This window comes from Danio rerio, chromosome 23 (assembly GCF_052040795.2).
Source record: "Danio rerio strain M-AB ecotype USA chromosome 23, GRCz13ab, whole genome shotgun sequence".
NCBI lineage: Eukaryota > Metazoa > Chordata > Actinopteri > Cypriniformes > Danionidae > Danio > Danio rerio.
This window is the reverse complement of record NC_141043.1, coordinates 24235762-24263748: the sequence shown is the minus strand read 5'-3', so window position 1 is coordinate 24263748 and position 27987 is coordinate 24235762. Positions and strand designations below refer to the sequence as shown.

Sequence of the window (27987 nt, the reverse complement as noted above, 5' to 3'; positions counted from 1 at the left end):
TGACTACTTTATTTAAGGGTTTGAATAACCATAATAATTGAAAAGTCCTTTGTTTTTACATGTGGATTGTTGTCAATACAACCATGTGTGTGAGTAGATAGCAATCCAGCGGCTGTGTGTAAAGTAGAATACAAAGCAGTTTGTAATTAGCTATATTTAACATTGCTATAATGCAGTTTTGCATTATAGATAATTTCAATGTGGTCATGTCTTTTGCCCTTGAACATTTCCTACTTGTTATCATACTATTTCGTAAGTGTAACAAGAGGCAATTCAATCCTATTTTCCTTTTAAAACCGCTATCATTACATTATTTATCAATATCTGGACCTTTTTGTATTCTCTGAAGCTATGGAAATTTAAAAAGTAAAACAGGAAATACATTAGGACCAATGTTACTGTTTACATCCCTCGAAATGGTCTATAAGTTTAAACCTATTCGATTAAGAATGACTTGGATGACTATTAAAGTGCTAAAAAGTTGAAGTGCTAAAACAAAAATGTAAACTTTTTAAATTCTGTGTCCAACTATCAAAGATGCATATTAGGTAGAAAATTGTATTTTTCAGATTTTCTTTTCTTCTGTTGTTATTGTTTTTGTTTCTGTGTTGCCTCATCTTTCCTATTTTTTCCGCCCTTGGCTGATCAAATGCCTCAAATGAACTGAACTACTGTATATAATTGTCTGGAGCTAAGCTGTAACCTTTGTCTGACTCTGTTTGATGAAAGAGGTCAGTGAACAATCACAGAAAAAGAGGGTGGAGAACGACTGGAAGGCCACTGACATCAGGACATCATCCGCACAGCAGGCTCATCATTAGACAAGGGATAATGAAAGAGTTGATCCACCAGTCTTAAATCTGAAATCTTTCACGTCTCAGGGTTTACTCTGGAAGCATCATTCTGGACATTAATGACCTGAGATTACAGGTTGTCGTTATCAACCACAAACATTCCCACAGTCTGTTCTCTTACCACAACAGATGGCTTTTAAATAGTGCAGAACAAAGATATTTTTGTCCTGAGATGACTATCCTTTTTGAAAAACATGGCCAAGCATCACAGTCTAAACACTTGAGCACGGTAAGAGACTGTTTGCTTTTCCATCAAAGCCCCATATCAGTCATCAGAGAAAAATGGTCTAGTCGCAGTAAACTGTTTTTGCTAAATGATTCAGCTTTGGGAAATAATTGCTTGGAGGATTTTTGTAAAGAATGCTTTAAACAAGACTATTCAGTGGTTGTTCCTCAAGTCTCTTTGATATTTTCATAGAAAGAGTGGATCTTAAACTCTACATTTGTAATTTAGATGTAAAATGATTAAAATATTTAATATCTACTATAATTTGAACAAAAGTAGATTATAAAATTGGCACATTTTCATCAAAATATTAATTATTTGGGATAGTTCACATAAAAATGAACATTTTCTGTTTTGTTTCTAGTTAAACATTAAGGAAGACTTTTAGCTGAAATTACGGTGTGTAATTACTCATAAAATACTGGGACTTTGAGAGTCAAAAAAAAAATATTGTCATGATCACCAGTGATCTAACCCTTTCGGATCCCTGGAGATCTACACATCTATCACTGAACTGGACTGCAAATACCATCATGCACCTCACACACACCAGTTCCTGACTCCCCTTGATTACACACACAGCTTATAACTCATCATGGACTGATTACCTGGACTTTATATTCACCTCTCACACACAGACTTTGCTGAGTCTTGTTCACCTGTAATATTACCAACATTATTCCTGTCTAGCCTTGCCGTGCCTTTTGATCCTTGTTTAATTGTTTATGCTGTTAGCCACCTGCTCCGACCTCTTTGCCTGTGACCAAGACTACGCTTTTGGTTTACCCCCATGATACCGTTTGCTACTGTTTTCACCATTGCCTGGCTGAGTTAGTTGTAAATAATCTGCATTTGGACCCTCACCTGGTTTTACCCCGACTCCGTGTTAAACATATACTGGCAAAACTAAATGAATACCCATGGCTCTTGACTTAAAGCCCATTTAAATAAATGATTTTCTTGTGAACAAGACATCCCTGTGGACTGTTTGCTGAAAGATTAACAATGCTGTAAATAAATTTGCACAGACTGATTGCGTTACATCAAAAGACTTTAAAGTAGCATTAGGAGTTTATATTTATGCTTTTATTTGTCATGAGACCCCAAGGAACACAGTTTCAGCTAAAAACGCTTTGTTTAACTGAAGAAAAACATTACCTATTTTTGACAGTCCAAGCATGACTAAATAACAACATTCTTTCGTGAATTACCCCTTTTATGTAAAAGTATATATATATATATATATATATATATATATATATATATATATATATATATATATATATATATATATATATATATATATATATACATACATACTGTATGGAGAGAGATATATTTTGCCAATACAGTAAGTATTCAAATCTCCCTACCAAAAAAATTATTCTTTATTTATTTATTTTTTTTAAAGATCATTGTCCTGAATGGTGTTAGTGTCAGTTGACAGGCTTCAGATCTGTAACAAATCTGTAAACCCCATACCGGGCTGTGAACTGGAAGTCATTTTGCAATTTGAACTTTTCTTGCAAGACAAAGAGGGATAAAGTGGTGAATTCCAGATGTGCTTTGTTGATAGAGTCCAATCCAAACAGAATTACTGATGTAATTAAAGCCAAAGGTGCTACCACAAAGTATTATATAAAGTGAATGCAGTCTTAAACAAACAAACTGCTGACAGTTTTTTAACATTTTCTCCCAAAAACAACACATTTGTTTTGCAGTTTAATGTCTTCAGCTGCAAGATCTTATTAAAGCACTAAAATATAACAGCCTGACAAGAATAGTTTGAATTTGCATGCAAAAAAATTGTACTAACCAGTATGTGGAGAAGACAAATTATTCATCTCAGCATCTTATTTTTAAATAGTATTATACTGGACACCCACTGGCTTGCTAGTACTTGATTGGACCCCCATTTGCCTTCAAAACAGTTTTAATTTTCCAGGAGCTGGAAACATTTCTCAGAGAATTTGGACTTTTTTATCTTAGAGCATCATACTGTATAGTTGCCTCTGCAGATTTGCTGGCTGCATGTTCATGATGTGAATCTACTGGAGTGAGATCTGGTCACTTTAACATTATTTTATTATAATACTATTATATTTGATTGTACATTAAATAATATTTAATAATGTTAAAATTGTATTTGTAACTCTCACCATCCAAAAAAAAAATGTCAGAAAACAATGTTTTATATATAGTTTATAAGGACAGGTTGGTGGTGCTCATTCTGTTGACACCAAATAGCAGAGGAGGTTAAAATTTTCCTCTGGAAGGCTGTCCAGGATTTTCTTCACTGCTCGGTGACGTTTGCTCAGTTTGAACACTGCAAGATAACATATTTAAAGAATTCAAGAATTTGATAGATGAAGTACAATAAATGTTCACTAATCAGCATTTGTACTTCACTTACTCCTGAACACCTCCAACAGCTTGATCATGAGTGGTGCTGGAATAAGACCACTGGGAAGCACTCTGAGGAAATGCTTTAAAACAAAGGCTGAGGAATGAATTATATATAGTTTATAGGTATAATTTATACTTCTAGATATTTATTGGGGGCCCCAGATTACCTTAAGCAGCCACTTACCTTGCTTATTGGTTAAAACAATGATGGGGAGAACTGCAAACTGACCCAGCAGAGACTCAAACCAGCGAACTTCTTAGTGTGAGGCGATAAACAGGGTTAAATTAAAGACTAAATTAAAGACTTTTAAAGACATTTAAAAGACATTTAAAACTTTTAAAGACATTATTAGGACAATTTTCTTAAATGGCTAAGGCTAAGGATTTTTTTAAATGGCCCAGATGAAAAATATTTTTATTTGTCCTATTAAAAAAATATTATAATATAATACATTTGATAATACAATAATAAATTAAAAATAAAAAAAATTTAATTTTACATATTTTTAATAAATTTTTAAAATTTGGTGTAAAAACAAGCAAGCTCTATCTGTATCCATACACTTTTTTTCCCAATATAAACTTTCTTTAAAAGAAAAAAAAAAAAACGTTTAAAAACTATAATAAACTAAATCTATGCTCAACAATCTGTGCAGGTCGATGTCCTCAGCAGTAAATACATGGAGCACTTTTAAACAAATGTTTTTGTAAGGAAAATAAATAAACCATTATGATAAATAGAATTAAAATGGCCTTTTTAATTAAAAAGTGTAACGTTTTATTGAGATGATTGTTAGTGATTATATGCCAAAGAGAGCACCATCACTCATTTTACAAGCACCCTCAGTGATTTAACTGTGGAACTGGCCTTGCTTTATCCAACATTAAATTTGTCCTCTTTGCCCTACAAAATTTATCAAATTATCGTTTAGTACATTAAAGGTGTAGTACTAACCATGTTTATTTATTCATTAGTGCATTGATTGCATTTTGTATAACCACACCTTTACAAATGTTTTTAACATTGAATACACATTTACATACAGTACCTAGAAAAATTACATAAAATACTATGTATTAGTATAATTAACATAATTAAAATAATAAATATATTAAATTAATAGCTAATTGTTTAATGTATATAAAATATATTTAATTGTTGAAAAAATATATTAAACTTAGCAATAAATTCAAATGTAAATATCTATATTTCTAGATTATACATTTACATGTCATTTGAAATTGGAAAAAATATTTATACAAAGCATGATATATATGTTTTTAACAATCTGCACATTAAATCTCTGAGAATAATTGACAGTGTCTCTCGTGTTACTCACTGTATTTGAGGTAGTGGTTGCCATTTAAGTTTACAATAGGATGTTTTAGAATTTATTACATATTTAATTGACTTTTTTATGTATAATTTAAATAAACAGACTTATAAATGTTGTTTGCTGTGCTACAATGTGTCTTTGTGTACAAACCAATCCCATGGCAAAGGTGACTAAGAACTTAAAAATTTAGAAAAAAATGCATCAAAATATTAAAAGATAAAAAACATTAAGTTTGCGCACTTAGTATGCAGTAAGTTACTGTTAACTTGTTGTATTTATAGGGTTATGTGAGTAAAGTTCTATTGTTAACTATTTTGTAATACATGTTTAATTTGTTGTGAATGTATTGAAAGATGTTAACATTTGAGTGCAGAAAAATGAACAACTTACAGCATAACTAAACACAAAAGACATCAAAAAAGGAGAGAGACACTTATTGAATGAAGATGACAAGTTTTATTTCAATCTGCTTCAGAGTCAGAATCAGCATCTGCTTTGTCTTCATAATCATATGCGTGCATCATCATCATATGGTGACCCTCACCATCCCTCATTGTCTGTGGTGACCCTCACCATCCCTCATCATCTGTGGTGACCCTCACCAACCCTTCACCAGCCCCGTTGTTTTCTGGTGACCTCACCAGCCCTCACTCTCTTCCAGTAACTCTCACTGTCTGCTGCGACTGCTGTAGACCATCTCCAGCCACATAGGGTTCTTCAACCACTTCCACTTCGCCAGTGCATGAGCCAAACTTTCTCCAAAAATTTGTTATTCTTCGTCTTAGATGCCCAAGTCGTCCAATTTTTGGTGACTTTGATCTTTCAAAGACAGACACATCACAAGCATGAATATGGATGACTTGCAAGCACTCCACAATATGTTAATTACCAAAAACAATTTGTGGGAGTTTGTGATCTGACCAGCATCAGTCTGCTGTGCGTGTTTGTGTTTAACATCTATACCTGGTCTCTGTGAGAGGCAGCTGCTGGACACACTCAATAGTGGAGTCTCCTCCCGCCTCAAACACATTGACAGCCTCAAACACAAAAATACATCTCTAAGTGTCTCACAAACCAAAATTATTATCCATCATCGTTTTCAACACTCAGATGTCATCAATTGAAAGTATATACTCACTGGTGAGTTGCTGGCAGATTCATAAGTGTACATGTTGGGAAGTAGATGTTTCAGGTTGTCCAGCATGTACTCAGTAAAGCTGATCCACATCTCCTGCTCCTCAAGCATTGTGGGGCCTTGAGGAACACTGCACATGCAGATAACCAAACATGTCACATTAATAAATGCACCAGACATCTTACTTTTTTGATTGACAGCTCTATCAGACCGCTCTGTCGTTTCAGATCTTAAATATTGGGGCATGTAAGACCCTTCAGTCCAGAACATATGTCTAATGTGCTCTAAAGTACACACAACATCAGCTGAATACAGATTTACAAACACTTACTGAAAGATGATTGGACCAAACACTAAGGACAGGTTGGTGGTGCTCATTCTGTTGACACCTCTTTCAGAAGCCACATGGGACAGGAAGAAAACCAAATAGCAGAGGAGGTTAAAATTTTCCTCTGGAAGGCTGTCCAGGATTTTCTTCACTGCTCGGTGACGTTTGCTCAGTTTGAACACTGCAAGATAACATATTTAAAGAATTCAAGAATTTGATAGAGCAAGTACATTAAATGTTCACTAATCAGCATTTGTACTTCACTTACTCCTGAACACCTCCAGCAGCTTGATCATGAGTGGTGCTGGAATAAGACCACCGGGAAGCACTCTGAGGAAATGCTTTAAAACAGAGGCTGAGGAATGAACATCCTCAATGTTCAGCTCTGGAAAGCCTCCACGATCAAAGCATCTCCTTAGCTCATATTGGCGCAATATTGCACCATCAGCCCTGAATAGGCCGCTTGTACTGAGGCCTAAACACAAACACATATTTTACAAATATAGTCTCAGCGTAATTGACTTGGAAACACTTTCAAACACACAGTGCTCACCATGCTTCGCCAGGAAGCCCACTAAATGTGTGAGGAGCAAAGGGAGACCCTGCCTCATCTGACCGGTCTTCCTTAGATGAGATAAGGGCACACCAAACACCTTGCTAGGTGTTTCCTCCTGCACAAGAAAGAGGGTTACAAATGAGAAATAGTGTACATACACAGCTGGCTAATACATATGTATGTTAACTTTAACTGTATGAGGAAACAAAATGTATTATTTTTCTCCATACACACACACACTTACAGTGCAAGTAATGCTAGTTACTTAATAATGAAGACAATACATTGATAATTTGAATAATTTTTAATACAAATTCTTTACTGAAGAGTAAACATTTGTGAATTCACTATTAGGTCTATATGTGTGCAAATCAAATACTTACACACACTGATAAAACTCCCATTATGGGGGTTTTGCCGAGTATGAACCAATCCGAGGGGTGTCCGAAGCCGTTTGTCAAATACAGAAAAGGGTCGTTACCGGGAGTCCAAAACCGAGTGAAACGCAAATCCAAAGCCGTAGTCGAAGTCCGAAAAAGTGTCAAAAACCGAGAATCAATAACCGTAATCAATAGCAAAAATCACAAACCGCACAAACACCACTAACCAACAAACGCCTGAACACCCAACAAAGAATTTTAAAAAAGAATGTTCATATAAACCTGCCGCGGCTCTCACGTCATTATAGCGCGTTCTAAATTGAATCCGAGAATTTTGTTATGTTTTAAAAACTGCACATACAAGTTAAGCTAAAACACACTAATGATGAAAGGCAAACAAAAAGATTTAGTTAATAAAAATGTAAACAAACAGCTTATAGTTTCATATAAAGCGAAAGTCGCCAAAATGTCCAACATATATTTTATTTGTGGCAGATTCATTAACAAAACAGCTATAAAAATAACACATATTTACGTAAACACACTCTAAAACCGAATGTGTTGAAAACAACACAATATGTGTTATTTTCAACACATGTCCTGAGTGTGCTCAGGGACAACAAATGTTCCCAGCCGGCATTTCAACGGTGATTCAACGTTGAATCAACGTCAGGTCTATGGTTGGATCAACGTTGAATTACCTTTCGATTTTGCAAATTGGATCAACGTTTATATAGTGACGTTGTTTCACCGTCGGACCACCACCGGTGATTCACCGTTGAAATCACAACGTTGTTTCACTCTTACCTTCATCATGGGTGAATTGTGGTCGTTTTGTAGACGTTGAATGAAGGTTGAATTACCTTTCGATTTTGCAAATTGGATCAACGTTGATACTGTGACGTTGTTTCACCGTCATACATTTCAACGTAAGTTAAATAGAAATTACATACAACGCAAAGTCCATACATATAGACAAATATATAAATAAAAAAATACACAACAAAAATACAAAACTTGGCCTGTGTATCAATTTATTTAATACACACCTCATTATTTCATTTATTCTAAACATTTACAGCATACATAGTTCATTAAAACCATGCAGGTTACTATACATGCTCAAATACAGAAAAAGGCATACAATTAAATAGTCACTTTTTAATTAGGTTTCATGAATTAAAGTTAGTTAATGTTTACTAACATGAACAAAGAACAAATACTTGTACAGCATTTATTAATCACTTAATTAATTGAAATATGTCCCGATGCTATTAAAATCAAAATGTATGCTTGTTAACATTAATGCACTGAGCTGACATGAACTGTACTTTCTTTATATGAAAGATGCTTCATTGTTCTTTGTTCATGTTAGTAAATACATTAACACTTACTAATACAACCTTATTGTAAAGTGTTACCATCTTCAGAAAGACAGATACTAACTAAATTAAACTAAGTAACTAAACTACGCTTCAACCATCACAGTCTCCAAAATACAATTCTGTTTACAAAGTTGACAAAATACCCATTTTTAAAGTGGCTGCAGTAAAAAAAATAAAATAAAAAACATCACTCACAACTAAGAATCACAAGTGAAATACATTACATCTGTTTGAGGTTTTATAGGTTGAGAGAAACACGAGGTAAAAGATGGCACTGGGGACAAAGAATCAAGTGTCAAACACTAAAACATCTATATTAGTCTAGCAGTTAAATACATATTTATTTCTCAAACACCAGGTGAGTTTCCTACAAAATCAATAATGAGGTTTGCTATTCCAATTCATTGTGAATGAATGGCTTCACTTTCACAATAGTGAAAACTGCTGCTATAATCTAAACCTGACATTGCTCCTTCACTTTGCAGGTCTCCATCCTAAATATTTAGTTTTTTTTTTTTTTTTTGCATAAAGTACATCTATTGTGTTTAGCATTACTGCAGCAAAACTGAGCACCTGTGACAGTGGAACATGTAGACAAATATTTCAGTAAATCATCAAGAAAAAGTGTAGAATATATGGTTTGATTCTCTCTCACAAACACAACAGTAATAGCAATTTGTTATTCCGTTATTATTAGTATCATAAAAATTGCATGTTCACAGGGGTCTTATAATAATGGCTCACATTTGTGAATGTAGGACCACTATTTCACTATTACATGTCACATTAAGTGTTCATATAGGTTCTGTAATTAATTACTTGTGTCATCCCAGAGACCTGTTAATCTTCAGAACACAAACTAAAATATTTTACATGAAATGCTCCTCATCCTCTACAGACAGCAATGGTCCCAAGATGGTCATTGTCCAGATAAGGCACAAAACACATTGTCAAAACGTTCTATGTGACTTCAGTGATTTCCACTGTGAACATACCAAGCTCCAACAACACTTTAGTGAGGCAAAACAAAACAGTAAATACAAATGTGTTTGCTTATATCTCTCCCGCATCTGATCAGCGTGTGTGTTTACTACGAGCAGTAAGCACACACCATGACCTGTTGTGGCAAAGGCAAACAAGTTATTTTTACAGTACTTACTGTGATTTAACCTTTATGACAAATGTACTGGACCTGTTACACATATCACTATCTTTTATAAAACACAAATTTCACTGTAACGGATGCTGTTGTTTTGCTCCAGTTATACCTTCAGAGAACACCGTACTAGTCAGACATCCATACAAAAGCAGAGAGTTTGGTCTTGTGTAGCAGAACTGCAAAAGATGTCTGTCTGTCTAGGCTGACACTGGTTCAGGCCATCAGTATGTCCTTGATGCCCTCAAATGGAGCTTCCAGAAAACCTGCAATAGATGAAATACGAGGTTACAACTAAGTTGGTATCTGCTATTATACAAAGTGAAATTCAAATATTTATTTTTAATTGAATCCGAATTTGTCCTATAATATTGTCACACTCAATAATTTTGACTCATCCATCTGAATATTCCTAACTAAGAGAAGTGAAGAATTAGGTGTGATATCGTCAGGAAGCCCTTCGCCACCACCGGTGCCAGCATTTCCAGAATTCAAATTTCAGATTCTCCAAAAAATTACTTTTTTTTTTTTTTTTTTTTTTAACAAAGGCTGCAGTAAAGAATCATGAAACATTCAACACATCTAATAATTACAAGTTGTTGTAAACCATTACATGTACTGTAAAAGCTGTTTAAAGCTTTTTAGACATACGGGTTGAGAAAAACTCTAGAAGGAGTAGCACTTGTGCAAAAGTCTGCATGTAGGACAGAGAATTAAAGGGATGGTTCAAAATTTGTATTCTGTCGTCATTTACTTACCACATTGAACACAAAAGAAGATATTTTGAAGAAAGCTGGAAATCTATAACCATCTACTATCAATGTTTACAAGTTTTTAGTTTTTTTCAGAATAGCATCTTTTGTGTTCAACAAAATAAACTCATAATGGTTTTAAACCATTTGGGGAGTAAAATGTGAGTAAATTTTCATTATTGGGTGAACTATCCCTTTCAGTTGGAAAACACCAGAATTCTTAAGTAGACCCTTTTCGCAAGACAGATGATGCATTTCATTTGTCATCTTAATCCTCAAGTTTTTAATATTTAGATTTATTTAAATAGCATGTTTATTTATTTGTTTTAATGACATTTAATAAAAACAACTTCTCAATGACATCACATGTACTGGACCTGCTACACATGTATCACTATTTTTATGAATACAAATTTCACTGTAACAGGTGCTGTTGTTTTGCTCCAGTAATACCTTTAGAGAATACAGTAGTAGTCAGACATCCATACAAAAGCCTTGGCGTGGAGTAGCAGAACTGCAGTCTGTCCAGGCTGACACAGGTTTAGGCCATCTGCGTGTTCTTGATGCCCCTCAACTGGACCTTCCAGAAAACCCAGAAAGTTAAAACCCATTACACCTCTTATCTGCTACTATACAAAGTGTAATTTAAGCATTAATTTCTCACTAAATACATATTTGTTGCCCAATACTGTCACATAGTATAACATCACAACATGATTTCACAATAATAATATCAATATAACAATATAGGCTAATATCACAACATAGCCTAACAATCAATAAACAAACTGATTAGAAAGAGAATATCACAAACCAAAGCACCAATAAGATTTAACAGATACCTTAGTTAAGGTAAACTTACATGGACAAAGCCTTTTCCATTCAATGCTGTGCAAGTTGTGCGTCTCTGGAGTAAGTTGCATGTCTAAAAGCAAAAACAACAACAACAGTGAAACGACAGCAGTTCACTTTGTAATAATAACACTAATGATACAGCGTATAAAAGGATATTGTTTTATAACGTTGCTCAGTAACTTTAAACTGCGTTTGGAGTTTATCGCTCTGAATTTGCCATAAAAACGCTTTAGACTAACGTTAAACATGTGACATTACCTCGAGGTTAGCTGCTGCGTCACCTGAGCGCTAACAAGACTAAAAACCAAACTGTAAAGTTATAAATGCTTTAAAATTCGAAACACTACACCTCAAAAGTCACGTTTAAGATAAACTGTGTGTAAAACAAAATCGGGGGGTAAATAAAACATTAAAGCATCTAAAAACACGCTTACCTCTGAATTCTGCTGCACTGCAGGTCAGGTGTTCGTAATTAAGTGAAGTGAAGCGCTGCGCGTGGCCGCGTGCGCCGAGTCCTCCGATACCATGGTAACCAAACATGTTGAATGTTGGGTGAAGCCATGACGTTAATTCAACATACAGATCATGTTAAAAAATGTCAACGTTGATTTGTACAAGGATTTCTGTAACTTTTTTCAATCATTTATCATTCAACATTGTTTCAACATTAAAGCAACAACTGACGTATTTTCAACCACATTTCAACGTTGAAGCCTTGTCATATGCAGGCTGTTTTTCAACCGTTCAACATTAAACGTTATATCAACATTATTTCAACGTTCAAAACACATCCGACCTTATTTCAACCATATTTCAACGTTGAAGGTCGGTCGTGTGCCGGCTGGGTTGAGTTTAGTGCAACACACAAAATGTGTCATAAAATGTAACACAATGTGCAGCATAAGTCACACAGATGTGCTGTTTTTTGTATGTATCTGACACAACTGTGTGTTACTATTCAGTATTTATAACTTTAAATGTTAAAAATATTATAAATGCAAAATCAATGAACAAAATCTCACAGGATACATTAAACACTGTTCACATACTGTTTATTTTTCCCTTTTAACAAGGAATTAATGCATTCAAATGTTTTACAGCATTTTATTGTACCAACAATTCATTGTACATAATATAAAAACTCACTTTATAAAAAGCATTCATTAAATTGAACTCATATCTACACACTTCAAATAAGATGTCAAATATGTATGAAACAGTTCCCAACATATACATAAAAAAAATATTTACATGTTTAACACATATTTTGTGTACATTTTAACACATCATTTTAAAAGTGCACAGTTTACAAGGCTGAACAAAATATAAAAAGGCTAAAAATAGATAATATAGTAATCTTTAAGATAATTTTATATTATAATTTATATAATTAAAATGTTCAATTTATTGTTTAAATATAATATCAAAATAACATCTTCAAATTAAATAATGTTAACACACAGTTATGCTTTTACCAAACAAGTGAGAATAATTGAGAAAAATAATGTTTTAAAATATTTTTTCAATTTTATTTACATTTTATTTTTTTATTATACTTTAAACGGCATTGGTAAAGTATAAAAATATACATTATTTACTATTTTTAAGTTGTAATAAATGGAAGATGCATTTTTAAGATAAGGTATCTCATTATTATCAGAAAGTGTAAAAACATAATTATCTTTCATGTGACTTAATTTTATGGGTTTGTTCTGCATGGGCGGGCAGGGATATGTCGAACGTTTAATTTAGTTTAAGCTGAATGTTAATTAATGTACAATTGCAACTTTACCTTTTCAAAAGTAAAATATAACTTGTGATCGTAAACGATGTAGCCTTTTTAAAGTATATTAATATAATACTAAAGCTTTGTTTCGTTACAGATCATTGATATTTTTTGGAAAAGCAAAATTCAAATCCTCAACAGTAGGTCCAACTTGTGTCTTTGTATTTATTATTATCCACACATAAAATAACTAGTAACTGCCAGATAACGATCACCTGCTCTTTCCTATCATGGCTAATGCTAAGGTTAATTTAGGCGTGTTGTCTTAGCCAAAAACATTTTTTATTAGTCATTTATGAAGCCCACATTAACGTTACCGAAAAAATATTCATCCGTCAGAGCCTGTTGGTCGGTAAATGTTTACTGAAAGAAACCAAAAAAACAAACTCATTTGCTGAAAAAAACTAAACTCATTTTCACAGAGTAAAATAGCACAGCAATTTAGGCCTATTTGATTACAGAATTAATCTCCTCTTAAAGCGCCACCATAGAAGCGACACAGTCCGCTTTGAATCTGTAAATCACAGCGGTCTATCATAACGACACGCCTACTCATCAGTGGACACGCCCCGTTTTTATAGCACCTCTAGCAACTGGCTAAAATCAAACTTATCGCAAAAAATGATCAACTGCGCCCATTTCTACCTCATAGCAATTGCATTAAATTAACAATCTATCGGAAAACTTTTTTGGAAGTGAAATTTCTTTTACTGGGTGGAGGGTAGGCGGAATTACTGTATACAGCCTCCAGGAGGCGATCTATGAGCCCGCAACTTGTCAGGATGTGTGAGGCACTGACGGACTGCGGTCAAGCCAGCCGCGGTTCGGAAAAACAGTCAAGCCAGCCGCGCTTTATATTTTGGTGCGCGCGTATTATTATCATTACGGTAATGTCAGCAGCCACACAGAGAGCGCTCCACAGAGCACCCATTTCGCCCAGAACAGAGAGATGACAACGAAATATAAGTTTATCCCCCTTTCCTCCCACGTATGCTTTATTAAACAATTTATTAGCTTTTTTGACTGTTGTTATTTTAAGAAATTGGTTTCTGGGCTTACCTTTAATTTCCTCAAGTCTATCTTTTTGCTTCAAATGATTTTATAGCAGATCAAACGGACAGAATAAATATACGATTTCTAAATACACAGAATGCGTTTCTACTTCTCCTAGCCAACTACAGTACATTGCAAATAAGGTTGAATGCAGTTTTATACATCGTGCCTAACCTCAGAAAGTGAAAATAATCATAAAGTAGTCCAACATAGCATTGTTTAAGTTACAAATATATGTTGGTTTTATTTAAAGGGGATTTAAAAATGTATGCTTCTTTCAGTATATGGGATATGGGGCATTATTACACTTTAGATGACTGTAAAGACCTTATTATTTGTTATAAGTAGAATAGAACAACAATAAGATCGATGCAGGAAGTCAAATACTAAGCATACATCATATGAAGCCTGTTTTATTGCAGCATTTTGGAGAAATGTACCATTAACACACTTTAAAGTGCTATAAAGAAATAAGTAGAAAAAAAACAAAGTTTGGTTCTGATACAGGATGTACATGCATACCTCATGTGAAAGACCTCATTTAAGTTAACAGAAGAAAACTATGGACAGGACATCCAATATTATATGTATACCCCATAATAACTTACTGCAGCATTTTGGAGAAATGGGCTATTAATGAGCTATAAAGTCTTTAAAGTGTTATAAATACATTGTTTGGAATAAGTTAAATAAAAGAGTGATCAGGTCTGATACTAGATGTCCCATGCTATATGCATATATACAACATATGAATCATTTTTACTGCAGCAATTTGGAGAAAAAAAATTGCTCATTTAAAAGATGTAGAAAAAAAAAACAATAGTCAGGTCTTATACAGGACATCCCATACTAAACCTCATATAAAGACTTGTTACTGCAGTGTTTTGGAGAAATTGGGCATTAACATTACTCAAAGTGTTATGAAGACCCAATTTTCAATAAATAGACAAAAAACAATGATCAGTTCCTGTACAGAACATCACATACAATATGCATACTACATATAAACACTTCTTACTCCAGCTATCTGGAGAAGTGGGACATTAACATAATCTAAAGTGTTATAAAGACCCCATTTCGATTAAGTAGAAAGAAACAATGGTCAGTTCTTATTCAGGACATCCCATACTATATGTGTACTTCACATGAAATCTTTTTTACTGCAGCGTTTTGGAGAAACTGGGTATTAACCTATTATAAAGTGATATAAAAACCCCATTTCTAATAAGTAGAAAAAAACAATGGACAGTTCTTATACAGGACATACTATACTATATATGTACTTCACATGAAGTGTTTTTACTGCAGCATTTTAAAGAAACGGGGTATTAACATAATATAAAATACTATAAAGACCACATTTTAAATAGGTAGAAAAAATCTATGGTCAGTTCTTATACAGGACATCCCATACTATATGTGTACTTCACATGAAACCTTTTTACTGCAGTGTTTTGGGGAAATTGTATATAATATATTTCAAAGTGTTCTAAAGATCCCAATTCAAATAAGTAGAAAAAAAAAACAATGGTCAGTTCCTTTACAGGACATCCATACTATATCTGTACTTCACATAAAACTTTTTTTACTGCAGCATTTTGGAGAAAAGGGGTATTGAAATAAAATAAGGTGCTATAAAGACCTCATTTCAAATAGGTAGAAAAAAACAATGGTCAGTTCTAGTACAGGACATCCCATACTATGTGTGTACATTACATGAAACCTTCTTACTGCACTGTTTTGGAGAAATGAGGTATTAACACAACAAAGTGATATAAAAACCCCACTTCAAATAAGTAGAAAAAAACAATGGTCGGTTCTTATACAGGACATCTCATACTATATATGTACTTCACATGAAACCTTTTTACTGCAGCATTTTAGAGAAACGGGGTGTTAACATAGAAAAAATGTACTATAAAGTCCACCTTTCAAATAAGTAGAGAAAAACAATGGTCAGATCTTGAACACGACACCCTTATCTCTGTGTGTACTTCACATGAAAGCTTTTTACTGCAGCATTTTAAAGACACGGGGGAATTAACATAGTATAAAGTAACATAAGGACCCCGTTTTAAATAAGTAGAAATAAACAATGGTCAGTTCTTATACAGGACATCCCGTACTATATGTGTACTTCACATTAAACCTTCTTACTGCACTGTTTTGGAGAAATTGTATATTAATATGATTTAAAGTGTTACAAAGACCCCATTTTTAATAAATAGAAAAAGACAAGGGTCAGTTCTACAAAGGACATCCCATACTATGTACTTGACATGAAACTTTCTTACTGCACTGTTTTGGAGAAATGGGGTATTAACATAATATAAAGTACTATAAAGACCCCATTTCCAATAAGTAGAAAGAAACAATGGTCAGTTCTTATTCAGGACATCCCATACTATATGTGTACTTCACATAAAAACTTTTTACTGCACTGTTTTGGAGAAACGGGGTAATAACCTGATATAAAGTGCTATAAAGACGGCATTTCAAATAAGAAGAAAAAAACAATAGTCAGTTCTTATACAGGACATACCATACTATATGTGTACTTCACATGAAACCTTTTTACTGCAGCATTTTCGAGAAAGGGGGTATTAACATAATATAAAGTGCTATAAAGACCCCATTTCAAATAAGTTGGAAAAGACAAGGGTCAGTTCTTATACAGGACATCCCATACTATATCTGTACTTCACATGAAACCTATTTACTGCAGCGTTTTGGAGAAAGGGGGTATTAACATAATATAAAGTGCTATAAAGACCACATTTCAAATAAGTAGGAAAAAAAAACAATGGTCAGTTCTAATACAGGACATAACATACTATGTGTACTTCACAAGAAAACCTTTTTACTGCAGCATTTTGGAGAAAGGGGGTATTAACATAATATAAAGTGCTTTAAAGACCCCATTTCAAATAAGTAGAAAAAAACAATGGTCAGTTCTTATACAGGACGTCCCATACTATATCTGTACTTCACATGAAACCTTTTTACTGCAGCATTTTGGAGAAAGGGGGTATTAACATAATATAAAATACTATAAAGACCCCATTTCAAATAAGTAGAAAAAGACAATGGTCAGTTCTTATACATGACATACCATACTATATATGTACTTCACATGAAACCTTTTTACTGCAGCATTTTGGAGAAACTGGGTATTAAGCCAATATAAAGTGCTATAAAGACCCTATTTCAAATAAGTAGAAAAAAACAATGGTCAGTTCTTATACAGGACATACCATACTATATGTGTACTTCACATGAAACCTTTTTACTGCAGCATTTTGGAGAAAGGGGGTACTAACATATTTTATAGTGCTGTAAAGAGCCCATTTCCAATAAGTAGAAAAAAACAATGGTCAGTTCTTACATAGGACATCCCATGCTATGTACTTGACATGAAACTTTCTTACTGCACTGTTTTGGACAAATGGGGTATTAACATAATATAAAGTACTATAAAGACCCCATTTCCAATAAGTAGAAAGAAACAATGGTCAGTTCTTATTCAGGACATCCCATACTTTATGTGTACTTCACATAAAAACTTTTTACTGCACTGTTTTGGAGAATTGGGGTAATAAGCCAATATAAAGTGCTATAAAGACCGCATTTCAAATAAGTAGAAAAAAACAATGGTCAGTTCTTATACAGGACATACCATACTATATGTGTACTTCACATGAAACCTTTTTACTGCAGCATTTTGGAGAAAAGGGGTATTAACATAATATCAAGTGCTATAAAGACCGCATTTCAAATAAGTAGAAAAAGACAATGGTCAGTTCTTATAATAGGACATCCCATACTATATCTGTACTTCACATGAAACCTATTTACTGCAGCGTTTTGGAGAAAGGGGGTATTAACATAATATAAAGTGCTATAAAGACCGCATTTCAAATAAGTAGAAAAAAACTATGGTCAGTTCTTATACAGGACATACCATACTATATATGTGTACTTCACATGAAACCTTTTTACTGCAGCATTTTGGAGAAAGGGGGTATTAACATGATATAAAGTGCTTTAAAGACCCCATTTCAAATAAGTAGAAAAAGACAATGGTCAGTTCTTATACATGACATACCATACTATATATGTACTTCACATGAAACCTTTTTACTGCAGCATTTTGGAGAAAGGGGGTATTAACATAACATAAAGTGCTATAAAGACCCCATTTCAAATAAGTAGAAAAAGACAATGGTCAGTTCTTATACAGGACATCCCATACTATATGTGCACTTCACATGAAACCTATTTACTGCAGCGTTTTGGAGAAAGGGGGTATTAACATAATATAAAGTGCTATAAAGACCGCATTTCAAATAAGTAGAAAAAGACATTGGTCAGTTCTTATAATAGGACATCCCATACTATTTCTGTACTTCACATGAAACCTATTTACTTCAGCGTTTTGGAGAAAGGGGGTATTAACATAATATAAAGTGCTATAAAGACCGCATTTCAAATAAGTAGAAAAAAACTATGGTCAGTTCTTATACAGGACATACCATACTATATGTGTACTTTACATGAAACCTTTTTACTGCAGCATTTTGGAGAAAGGGGGTATTAACATGATATAAAGTGCTTTAAAGACCCCATTTCAAATAAGTAGAAAAAGACAATGGTCAGTTCTTATACAGGACATACCATACTATATATGTACTTCACATGAAACCTTTTTACTGCAGCATTTTGGAGAAAGGGGGTATTAACATAAAATAAAGTGCTATAAAAACCCCATTTCAAATAAGTAGAAAAAAACAATGGTCAGTTCTTATACAGGACATCCCATACTATATTTGCACTTCACATGAAACATTTTTACTGCAGCGTTTTTGGGAAACAGGGTATTAACATATGATAAAGTGCTATAAAGAGCCCATTTCCAATAAGTAGAAAAAAACATGGGTCAGTTCTTAAAATAGGACATCCCATACTATGTACTTGACATGAAACTTTCTTACTGCACTGTTTTGGAGAAATGGGGTATTAACATAATATAAAGTACTCTAAAGACCCCATTTCCAATAAGTAGAAAGAAACAATGGTCAGTTCTTATGCAGGACATCCCTTACTTTATGTGTACTTCACATAAAAACTTTTTACTGCACTGTTTTGGAGAATTGGGGTAATAACCTAATATAAAGTGTTATAAAGACCGCATTTCAAAAAAGTAGAAAAAAACAATAGTCAGTTCTTATACAGGACATACCATTCTATATGTGTACTTCACATGAAACCTTTTTACTGCAGCATTTTCGAGAAAGGGGGTATTAACATAATATAAAGTGCTATAAAGACCCTATTTCAAATAAGTAGAAAAAGACAATGGTCAGTTCTTATACAGGACATCCCATACTATATCTGTACTTCACATGAAACCTATTTACTGCAGCGTTTTGGAGAAAGGGGGTATTAACATAATATAAAGTGCTATAAAGGCCGCATTTTAAATAAGTAGAAAAAGACAATGGTCAGTTCTTATACAGAACATCCCATACTATATATGTACTTCACATGAAAACTTTTTACTGCAGCATTTTAAAGAAACTGGGGATTTAACAATATAAAGTACTATAAAAACCCCATTTTAAATAAGTAGAAAAAAACAATGATCTGTTCTTATACAGGACATTTCATACTATACGTGTACTTCACATTAAACCTTCTTACGGCACTGTTTTGGAGAAATGGGGTATTAATCTAATATAAAGTACTATAAAGACTGCATTTCAAATAAGTAGAAAAAACAGTGGTCAGTTCTTATACAGGACATCCCATACTATATGTGTACTTCACATGAAACTTTATTACTGTAGCATTTTAAAGAAATGGGCTATTAATATAATATAAAGTACTATAAAGACCGCATTTTAAATAAGTAGAAAAAAACAATTGTCAGTTGTTATACAGGACATCCCATACTATATGTGTACTTCACATGAAAACTTCTTACTGCACTGTTTTGGAGAAGCGGGGTATTAACATAATAATATAAAGTGATATAAAAACCCCATTTCAAATAAGTATAAAAAACAATGGTCAGTTCTTATACAGGACATCCCATACTATATATCTACTTCACATAAAACCTTTTTACTCCAGCATTTTAAAGAAATTGGGTATTAACATAATATAAACACAGCATTTTAAATAAGTAGAAAAAAACATTGGTCAGTTCTTGTACAGGACATTTCATAGTACATGTGTACTTCACATGAACCTTTTTACTGCAGCATTTTAAAGAAATGGGGTATTAACATAATATAAAGTGATATAAAAACCTCATTAAAAATAAGTAGAAAAAACAATGGTCAGTTCTTATACAGGACATCCCATAATATATGTGTACTTCACATGAAACCTTTTTACTGCAGCATTTAAAGAAATGGGGTATTAACATACTATAAAGTGACATAAAAACCTAATTTCAAATAAGTAGAAAAAACAATGGTCAGTTCTTATACAGGACATCCTAAACTATATATGTACATCACATGAAACCTTTTTACTTCAGCATTTTAACGAAACGGGGCATTAACATAATATAAAGTACTATAAAGACTTAAATTTAAATAAGTAGAAAAAACAATGGTCAGTTTTTTTACAGGACATCCCATACTATTTATGTACTTCACATGAAACCTTTTTACTGCAGCAATTTAAAGAAACTGGCTATTAACATAATATAAAGTACTATAAACACCCCATTTCAAATAAGTAGAAAAAAACAATGGTCAGTTCTTATATAGGACATCCTAATCTATGTGTGTACTTCACATGAAAACTTTTTACTGCAGCATTTTAAAAAAACGGGGGTATTAACCTATTATAAAGTGCTATAAAAACCTCTATTCAAATAAGTAGAAAAAACAATGGTCAATTCTTATACAGGACATCCTATACTATATGTGTACTTCACACTAAACCTTCTAACTGCACTGCTTTGGAAAAATGGGGTATAGATCTAATATAAAGTGCTATAAAGACCGCATTTCAAGTAGAAAAAACAATTGTCAGTTCTCATACAGGACATCCCATACTATGTGTGTACTTCACATACAATCTTTTTACTGCAGCATTTTAAAGAAACGGGGTATTAACTTAATATAAAGTACTATAAAGACCGCATTTTAAATAAGTAGAAAAAAATAATGGTTGATTCTTATATAGGACATCCAATACTATATATGTACTTCACATGAAACCTTTTTACTGCAGCATTTTCGAGAAATGGGGTATTATCCCATTATAAAGTGCTATAAAGACCACAGTTTAAATAAGTAGAAGACAACAATAGTCAGTTCTTATACAGGATATTCCATATTATATGTGTACTTCACATAAAGCCTTTTTACTTCAGTGTTTTGGAGAAACAGGGTATTAACATATTACAAAGTGCTATAAAGACCCCATTTCAAATAAGTAGAAAAAACAATGGTCAGTTCATATATAGGACATCCCATACTATGTGTACTTCACATGAAACCTTTTTATTGCAGCATTTTGAAGAAATGGGGTATTAACCTATTATAAAGTGATACAAAGACCGCATGTCAAATAAGTAGAAAAAAACATTGGTCTGTTCTTATATAGGACATCCCAGACTATATGCGTACTTCACATGGATTATTCTTACTGCAGCATTTTCGAGAAATGGGATATTAACATATTACAAAGTGCTATAAAGACCCCATTTCTAATAAGTTGAAGAAAACTATTGCCAGTTTTCATACAGGGCCTCCTATACTATACACATACTTCATGTGAAGACTTCTCACCAAATAATTTTGGAGAAATTGGGAAATAACAAAATTCAAGTGTTTTAAAGACCCCATTTTTTAGAAGTAGAATACAAAAATAGTCAGTTTTTGTAGAGGACATCTCATAAAATTTGCATACATCATATAAAGCCTTCTTACTACTACTTTTGAGAGAAATGGGGCACTAACATAATATGAAGTACTATAAAGACCTCATTACTAATAAGTAGAAAAAACAATAGTCAGTTGTCATACAGGATGTCCTATACTTTATGCATACTTCATGTTAAAACTTATTACTGCACCATTTTCGAGAAATTGGGTATTAAACTTATAAATTGCTTTAAAGACCCCTTTTCTAAAAAGTAGAAAAAAAATAACAATGCTCAGCTCTTCCTATTGCTGAATACTCGTAGAGGACATCCCATACTGTATGCATACCTAATATGAAACCTTCTTACTGCCACTTTTTGGAGAATTGGGACATTAACATAATATAAAGTGCTTTATGTTTTTGTACAGGACGTCCCTCACTGTATGCATAATTTACATGAAACCATCCTACTGCGGCATTTTGGTGAAATAGGTATCAACTTAAAGTACTAAAAAGACCTAATTTCTAATAAGTAGAAAAAATCAACGGTCAGTTCTTGTACAGGACATCCAATACTACATGTATTTATCAGATGAAGACTTGTTACTGCAGTGTTTTGGAGAATTTGGGCATAAACATTGTATAAAGTGCTTTAAATACCCAATGTCTAATAAGTAGAAGAAAACAATGGGCAGTTCACATTCATGACATTCCATAATATATGCTTACTTTACATGAAACCTTGTCACTGCAGCATTTTGGAGAAATAGAGGAATAATAACATTCAAAGTGTCATAAAGACCCAATGTCTAATAAGTAGAAGAAAACAATGGTCTGTTCTTAAAAAGGACGTCCCATACTAAAGGCGTACCTCATATGAAGACTTCTTATGGCAGCGTTTTAGAGAAAAGGGACATAATTACCTTTTAGATGGCTATCAAGACCCCATTTCTAATAAGTAAAAAAAAAAAAAAACAGTCAGTTCTTCAATGGACAATTCAGTGATCAGTTAGGTTGATGGCATCATCCCAACTGTCTCAAGCTATTATTGTACCATTATAACAAAATGATATTATTGGGGATGATGAGTGGTGCTGCTCCAAATGTAGGGTACAAAGACAAAGACAAAACAAATATGTTTGGTTAATTTCATAGAGATACTGTAGTTTACCCAAAAGTGAAAAATGAACGCACTATGCACTGGCAATCAAATGGTTACAAACATTTATTAGTTCCTTCTTTTGGTTGAACATAAAAGATATTTAGAATGAACTTGAAAACTGGTAACCATTGACTTCCATTTTAGAAAAAAAAAACAATTACTATGGAGGTCAATAAATATAGTTCCTCAGCAGGAAGGGAACTGCAATTCTGTGTATCCCTGACACATTTGGAGTTGTGGAAAACTGTGATGTGCTGTCTGTCCTTGACACATTCGTCCTGTATCAAAACTGACCATTATTTTATTCTACTCATTCGAAATGGACACTTTATAGTCATCTGAAGAGTAGTAACGCCCCATTAATCCAGATCACTGCAGTAACAAGTCTTCCTATGAGGTATGCATATAGTATGTGATGTCCTGTAAAAGAAATGACTGTTCTTTTTTCTACTTATTAGAAATGAGGTGTTTGTAGCAATCTAAAAGGTAACAATGTCCCAATTCTCCAAAACGATGCAGTAACAAGTCTTCGTCTGAGATATGCATATAGCATTGCATGTCCTGTACGACTGATCAATGTTTTCTTCTACTTAGTAGAAATTGGGTCATTATAGAACTTGCTGCAGTAAGAAGTCTTCATATGTACAAGAGCTGTTGATTTTATGTACTTATTAGAAATTGGGTGTTTATATCAATCTGAAAAGTAATAATGTCCCAATTCTCCAAAAAACTGAAGTAACAAGTGTTCATGTGAAGTACGCTTATAATATAGGATGTCCTGCATAAGAGCTGACCATTGTTTTCTTCTACTTTCAAGAAATTGGGTCTTTGAAACACTTTAAATTATGTTAAACCTCATTTCTCAAAAACCCTGCTGTAATAAGGTTTTTATGTGAAGTACACATTTAGTATGGGAAGTCCTGTACAATAACTAATCATTGTTTTTTTTAATACTTTTTGGAAATGGGGTCTTTATAACATTTTGAATTATAATAATACCCAATTGTTCAGTAAAAAGGTTCCATGTGAAGTACAGATATAGTATGGGATGTCATGTATAAGAACTGACATTGTTTTTTTCAACTTATTTGAATTGGGGTCTTTATAATATGTTAATACCTAATTTTTCCAAAACACTGGAGTAAAAAGGTTTCAGGTCAAGTACACACATAGTATGGGATGTCCTGAATAAGAACTGACCACTGTTTTTTTTTTTCTAATTATTTGAAATGCGGTCTTTATAGCACTTTATAATATTTTAATACCCAATTTCTCCAAAACGCTGCAGTAAAAAGGTTTCATGTCAAGTGCACATAGTATGGGACGTCCTGTTTAAGAACTGACCATTGTTTTTTTCTACTTATTGGAAATGGGCTCTTTATAGCACTTGATATTAGCTTAATACCCCGTTTCTTCAAAATGCTGCAGTAAAAAGGTTTCATGTGAAGTACATATGTAGTATGGGATGTCATGTATAAGAACTGACCATTGTCTTTTTCTGCTTATTTGAAATGGGGTCTTTATAGCACTTTATATTATGTTAATACCCCCTTTCTCCAAAATGCTGCAGTAAAAAGGTTTCATGTGAAGTACAGATATAGTATGGGACGTCCTGTATAAGAACTGACCATTGTTTTTTTCTACTTATTTGATATGGGGTCTTTATAACATTTTGAATTAAATTAGTAACCTAATACTACAAAATGCTAGAGTAAAAAAGATTTAATGTGAAATTCACATATAGTATGGGATGTCCTGTATAAGAACTGACCATTGTTTTTTTTTACTTTTCAGAAATAGGCTCTTTATAGCACTTTATAATATGTTAATACCCTGTTTTTCCAAAACGCTGCAGTAAAAAAGTTTCATGTGAAGTACACATATAGTATGGGACGTCCTGTTTAAGAACTGACCATTGTTTTTTTCTACTTATTGGAAATGGGCTCTTTATAGCACTTTATCATACGTAAATACCCTGTTTCCCAAAAACGCTGCAGTAAAAATGTTTCATGTGAAGTGCACATATAGTATGGGATGTCCTGTATAAGAACTGACCATTGTTTTTTTCTACTTATTTGAAATGGGGTCTTTATAGCACTTTATATTATGTTAATACCCCCTTTCTCCAAAATGCTGCAGTAAAAAGGTTTCATGTGAAGTACACATATAGTATGGTATGTCCTGTATAAGAACTGACCACTGTTTTTTTCTACTTATTTGAAATAGGGTCTTTGTAGCACTTTATATTGGCTTAATACCCCGTTTCTCCAAAATGCTGCAGTAAAAAGGTTTCATGTGAAGTACATATATAGTATGGTATGTCATGTATAAGAACTGACCATTGTCTTTTTCTACTTATTTGAAATGGGGTCTATAGCACTTTATATTATGTTAATATCCCGTTTCTTTAAAATGCTGCAGTAAAAAGGTTTCATGTGAAGTACACATATAGTATGGTATGTCCTGTATAAGAACTGACCATTGTTTTTTTCTAATTATTTGAAATGCGGTCTTTATAGCACTTTATATTATGTTAATACCCCCTTTCTCCAAAACGCTGCAGTAAATAGGTTTCATGTGAGGTACAGATATAGTTTGCGATGTCCTGTATAAGAACTGACCATTGTCTTTTTCTACTTATTTGAAATGGGGTCTTTATAGCACTTTATATTATCTTAATACCCCCTTTCTCCAAAATGCTGCAGTAAAAAGGTTTCATGTGAAGTACACATATAGTATGGTATGTCCGGTATAAGAACTGACCATTGTTTTTTCTACTTATTTGAAATAGGGTCTTTATAGCACTTTATATTGGCTTTATACCTCGTTTCTCCAAAATGCTGCAGTAAAAAGGTTTCATGTGAAGTACAGATATAGTATGGTATGTCATGTATAAGAACTGACCATTGTCTTTTTCTACTTATTTGAAATGGGGTCTTTATAGCACTTTATATTATGTTAATATCCCGTTTCTTTAAAATGCTGCAGTAAAAAGGTTTCATGTGAAGTACACACATAGATTAGCATGTCCTGTATAAGATCTGACCATTATTTTTTTCTACTTATTTGAAATGGGGTTTTTATACAACTTTATGTTATTTTAATACCTAATTTCTCCAAAACAGTGCAGTAACAATGTGTCATGTGATGTACACACAAAATAAGGAATGTCTTGTACAAAAACTGACCACTGTTTTTTTCTACTGATTTGAAATGGGGTCTTTATAGCACTTAATATTATGTTAATACCCCATTTCTCTAAAATGCTGCAGTAAATAGGTTTCATGTGAAGTACAGAAATAGTATGGGATGTCCTATTATAAGAACTGACCAATGTCTTTTTCTACTTATTTGAAATGCGGTCTTTATAGCACTTTATATTATGTTAATACCCCCTTTCTCCAAAACGCTGCAGTAAATAGGTTTCATGTGAAGTCTACACATAGTATGGGATGTCCTGTGTAAGAACTGACCATTGTTTTTTCTACTTATTTAAAATGCGGTCTTTATAGTATTTTATATTATGTTAATACCCCGTCTCTTTAAAATGCTGCAGTAAAAAGGTTTTATGTGAAGTACATATATAGTATGGTATGTCATGTATAAGAACTGACCATTGTTTTTTTCTACTTATTTAAATTGTGGTCTTTATAACACTTTGAAATATAATAATATACAATTTCTCCAAAACACTGCAGTAATAAGGTTTCATGTGAAGTTCACACATAGTATGGGATGTCCTATATAAGAACTGACCATTGTTATTTTCTACTTATTAGAAATAGGGTCCTTATAACACTTTAAATCATATTAATACCCCATTTCTCCAAAACAGTGCAGTAAGAAGGTTTAATGTGAAGTACACACATAGTATGAAATGTCCTGTATAAGAACTGACCATTGTTTTTTACTACTTATTTAAAATAAACTCTTTACAGTACTTTATATTATGTTAATACCCCGTTTTTTTAAATGCTGCAGTAAAAAGCTTTTATGTGAAGTACACACATAGATTAGGATGTCCTGTATAAGATCTGACCATTGTTTTTTTTCTACTTATTTGAAAGGGGGTATTTATAGTACTTTTTCTATGTAATACCCTGTTTCTCCAAAATGCTGCAGTAAAAAGGTTTCATGTGAAGTACACATATAGTCTGGGATGTCCTGTGTAAGAACTGACCATTGTTTTTTTCTACTTATTTAAAATGCGGTCTTTATAGTATTTTATATTATGTTAATACCCTGTCTCTTTAAAATGCTGCAGTAAAAAGGTTTTATGTGAAGTACATATATAGTATGGGATGTCCTGTATAAGAACTGACCATTGTTTTTTTCTACTTATTTAAAATGGGGTCTTTATAGCACTTTATTTTATGTTAATACCCCATTTCTGTAAAATGCTGCAGTAAATAGGTTTCATGTGAAGTGGAGATATAGTATGGGATGTCGTGTATAACAACTGACTATTGTTTTTTTCTACTTATTTAAATTGGGGTCTTTATAACACTTTGAAATATAATATTATACAATTTCTCCAAAACACTGCAGTAATAAGGTTTCATGTGAAGTCCACACATAGTATGGGATGTCCTGTGTAAGAACTGACCATTGTTTTTTTCTACTTATTTAAAATGCGGTCTTTATAGTATTTTATATTATGTTAATACCCCGTCTCTTTAAAATGCTGCAGTAAAAAGGTTTCATGTGAAGTACATATATAGTATGGGATGTC

At 33.0% G+C, this 27987-nt stretch overlaps 2 protein-coding genes and 1 long non-coding RNA gene across 12 annotated transcripts in view; 1 reads left to right on the top strand and 2 right to left on the bottom strand.

Annotated features, from left to right (window-relative positions):
• The window catches only part of megf6a (multiple EGF-like-domains 6a), a 161366-nt gene that overhangs the window by 77609 nt on the left and 55770 nt on the right, over positions 1–27987 (top strand). The window contains exon 1 of one of the 8 annotated variants that reach the window (XM_087306893.1): positions 13721–13947. The exons of 6 other annotated variants lie outside the window; for them this stretch is intronic. The gene's annotated coding sequence lies outside the window, so the exon portion shown is untranslated. Of the gene's footprint in view, positions 1–13720; positions 13948–27987 lie in introns of those variants that run through there. One more of the 8 variants, XM_087306896.1, reaches the window with a different exon arrangement.
• On the bottom strand, positions 5262–7500 carry LOC137490624 (protein FAM13A). The gene is made up of 7 exons (XM_087306988.1): positions 7226–7500; positions 6840–6957; positions 6555–6761; positions 6290–6467; positions 5962–6088; positions 5787–5860; positions 5262–5642 (listed from the first exon to the last, which is right to left on the bottom strand). Exons 1-7 carry the CDS (start codon positions 7244–7246, stop codon positions 5471–5473), a joined length of 897 nt encoding a protein of 298 aa, XP_087163114.1. The 5' UTR covers positions 7247–7500; the 3' UTR covers positions 5262–5470.
• Positions 8240–12216, bottom strand: LOC147838193 (uncharacterized). Of its 3 annotated transcripts, none has more exons than XR_015523456.2 (6): positions 11805–11961; positions 11378–11440; positions 10969–11095; positions 9876–10029; positions 9649–9724; positions 8240–9575 (listed from the first exon to the last, which is right to left on the bottom strand). It is a non-coding gene; the product is annotated as an uncharacterized LOC147838193 (long non-coding RNA). The 3 variants fall into 3 exon arrangements; XR_015523457.1 differs by having other exon boundaries at positions 11797–11889; XR_015945696.1 differs by having other exon boundaries at positions 8240–10029; positions 11805–12216.

What these genes read in the sequence shown, in the direction of transcription:
- LOC137490624 (XM_087306988.1), bottom strand. Translation starts at nt 7,246, where the DNA reads ATGGGAGTTTTATCAGTGTGT. An exon ending in GCTGCTGGAGGTGTTCAGGA is followed by an intron (nt 6,468 to 6,554) that starts GTAAGTGAAGTA and finishes GTTATCTTGCAG; the next exon opens with TGTTCAAACTGAGCAAACGT. An exon ending in CTGCCTCTCACAGAGACCAG is followed by an intron (nt 5,643 to 5,786) that starts GTATAGATGTTA and finishes TGTCTTTGAAAG; the next exon opens with ATCAAAGTCACCAAAAATTG.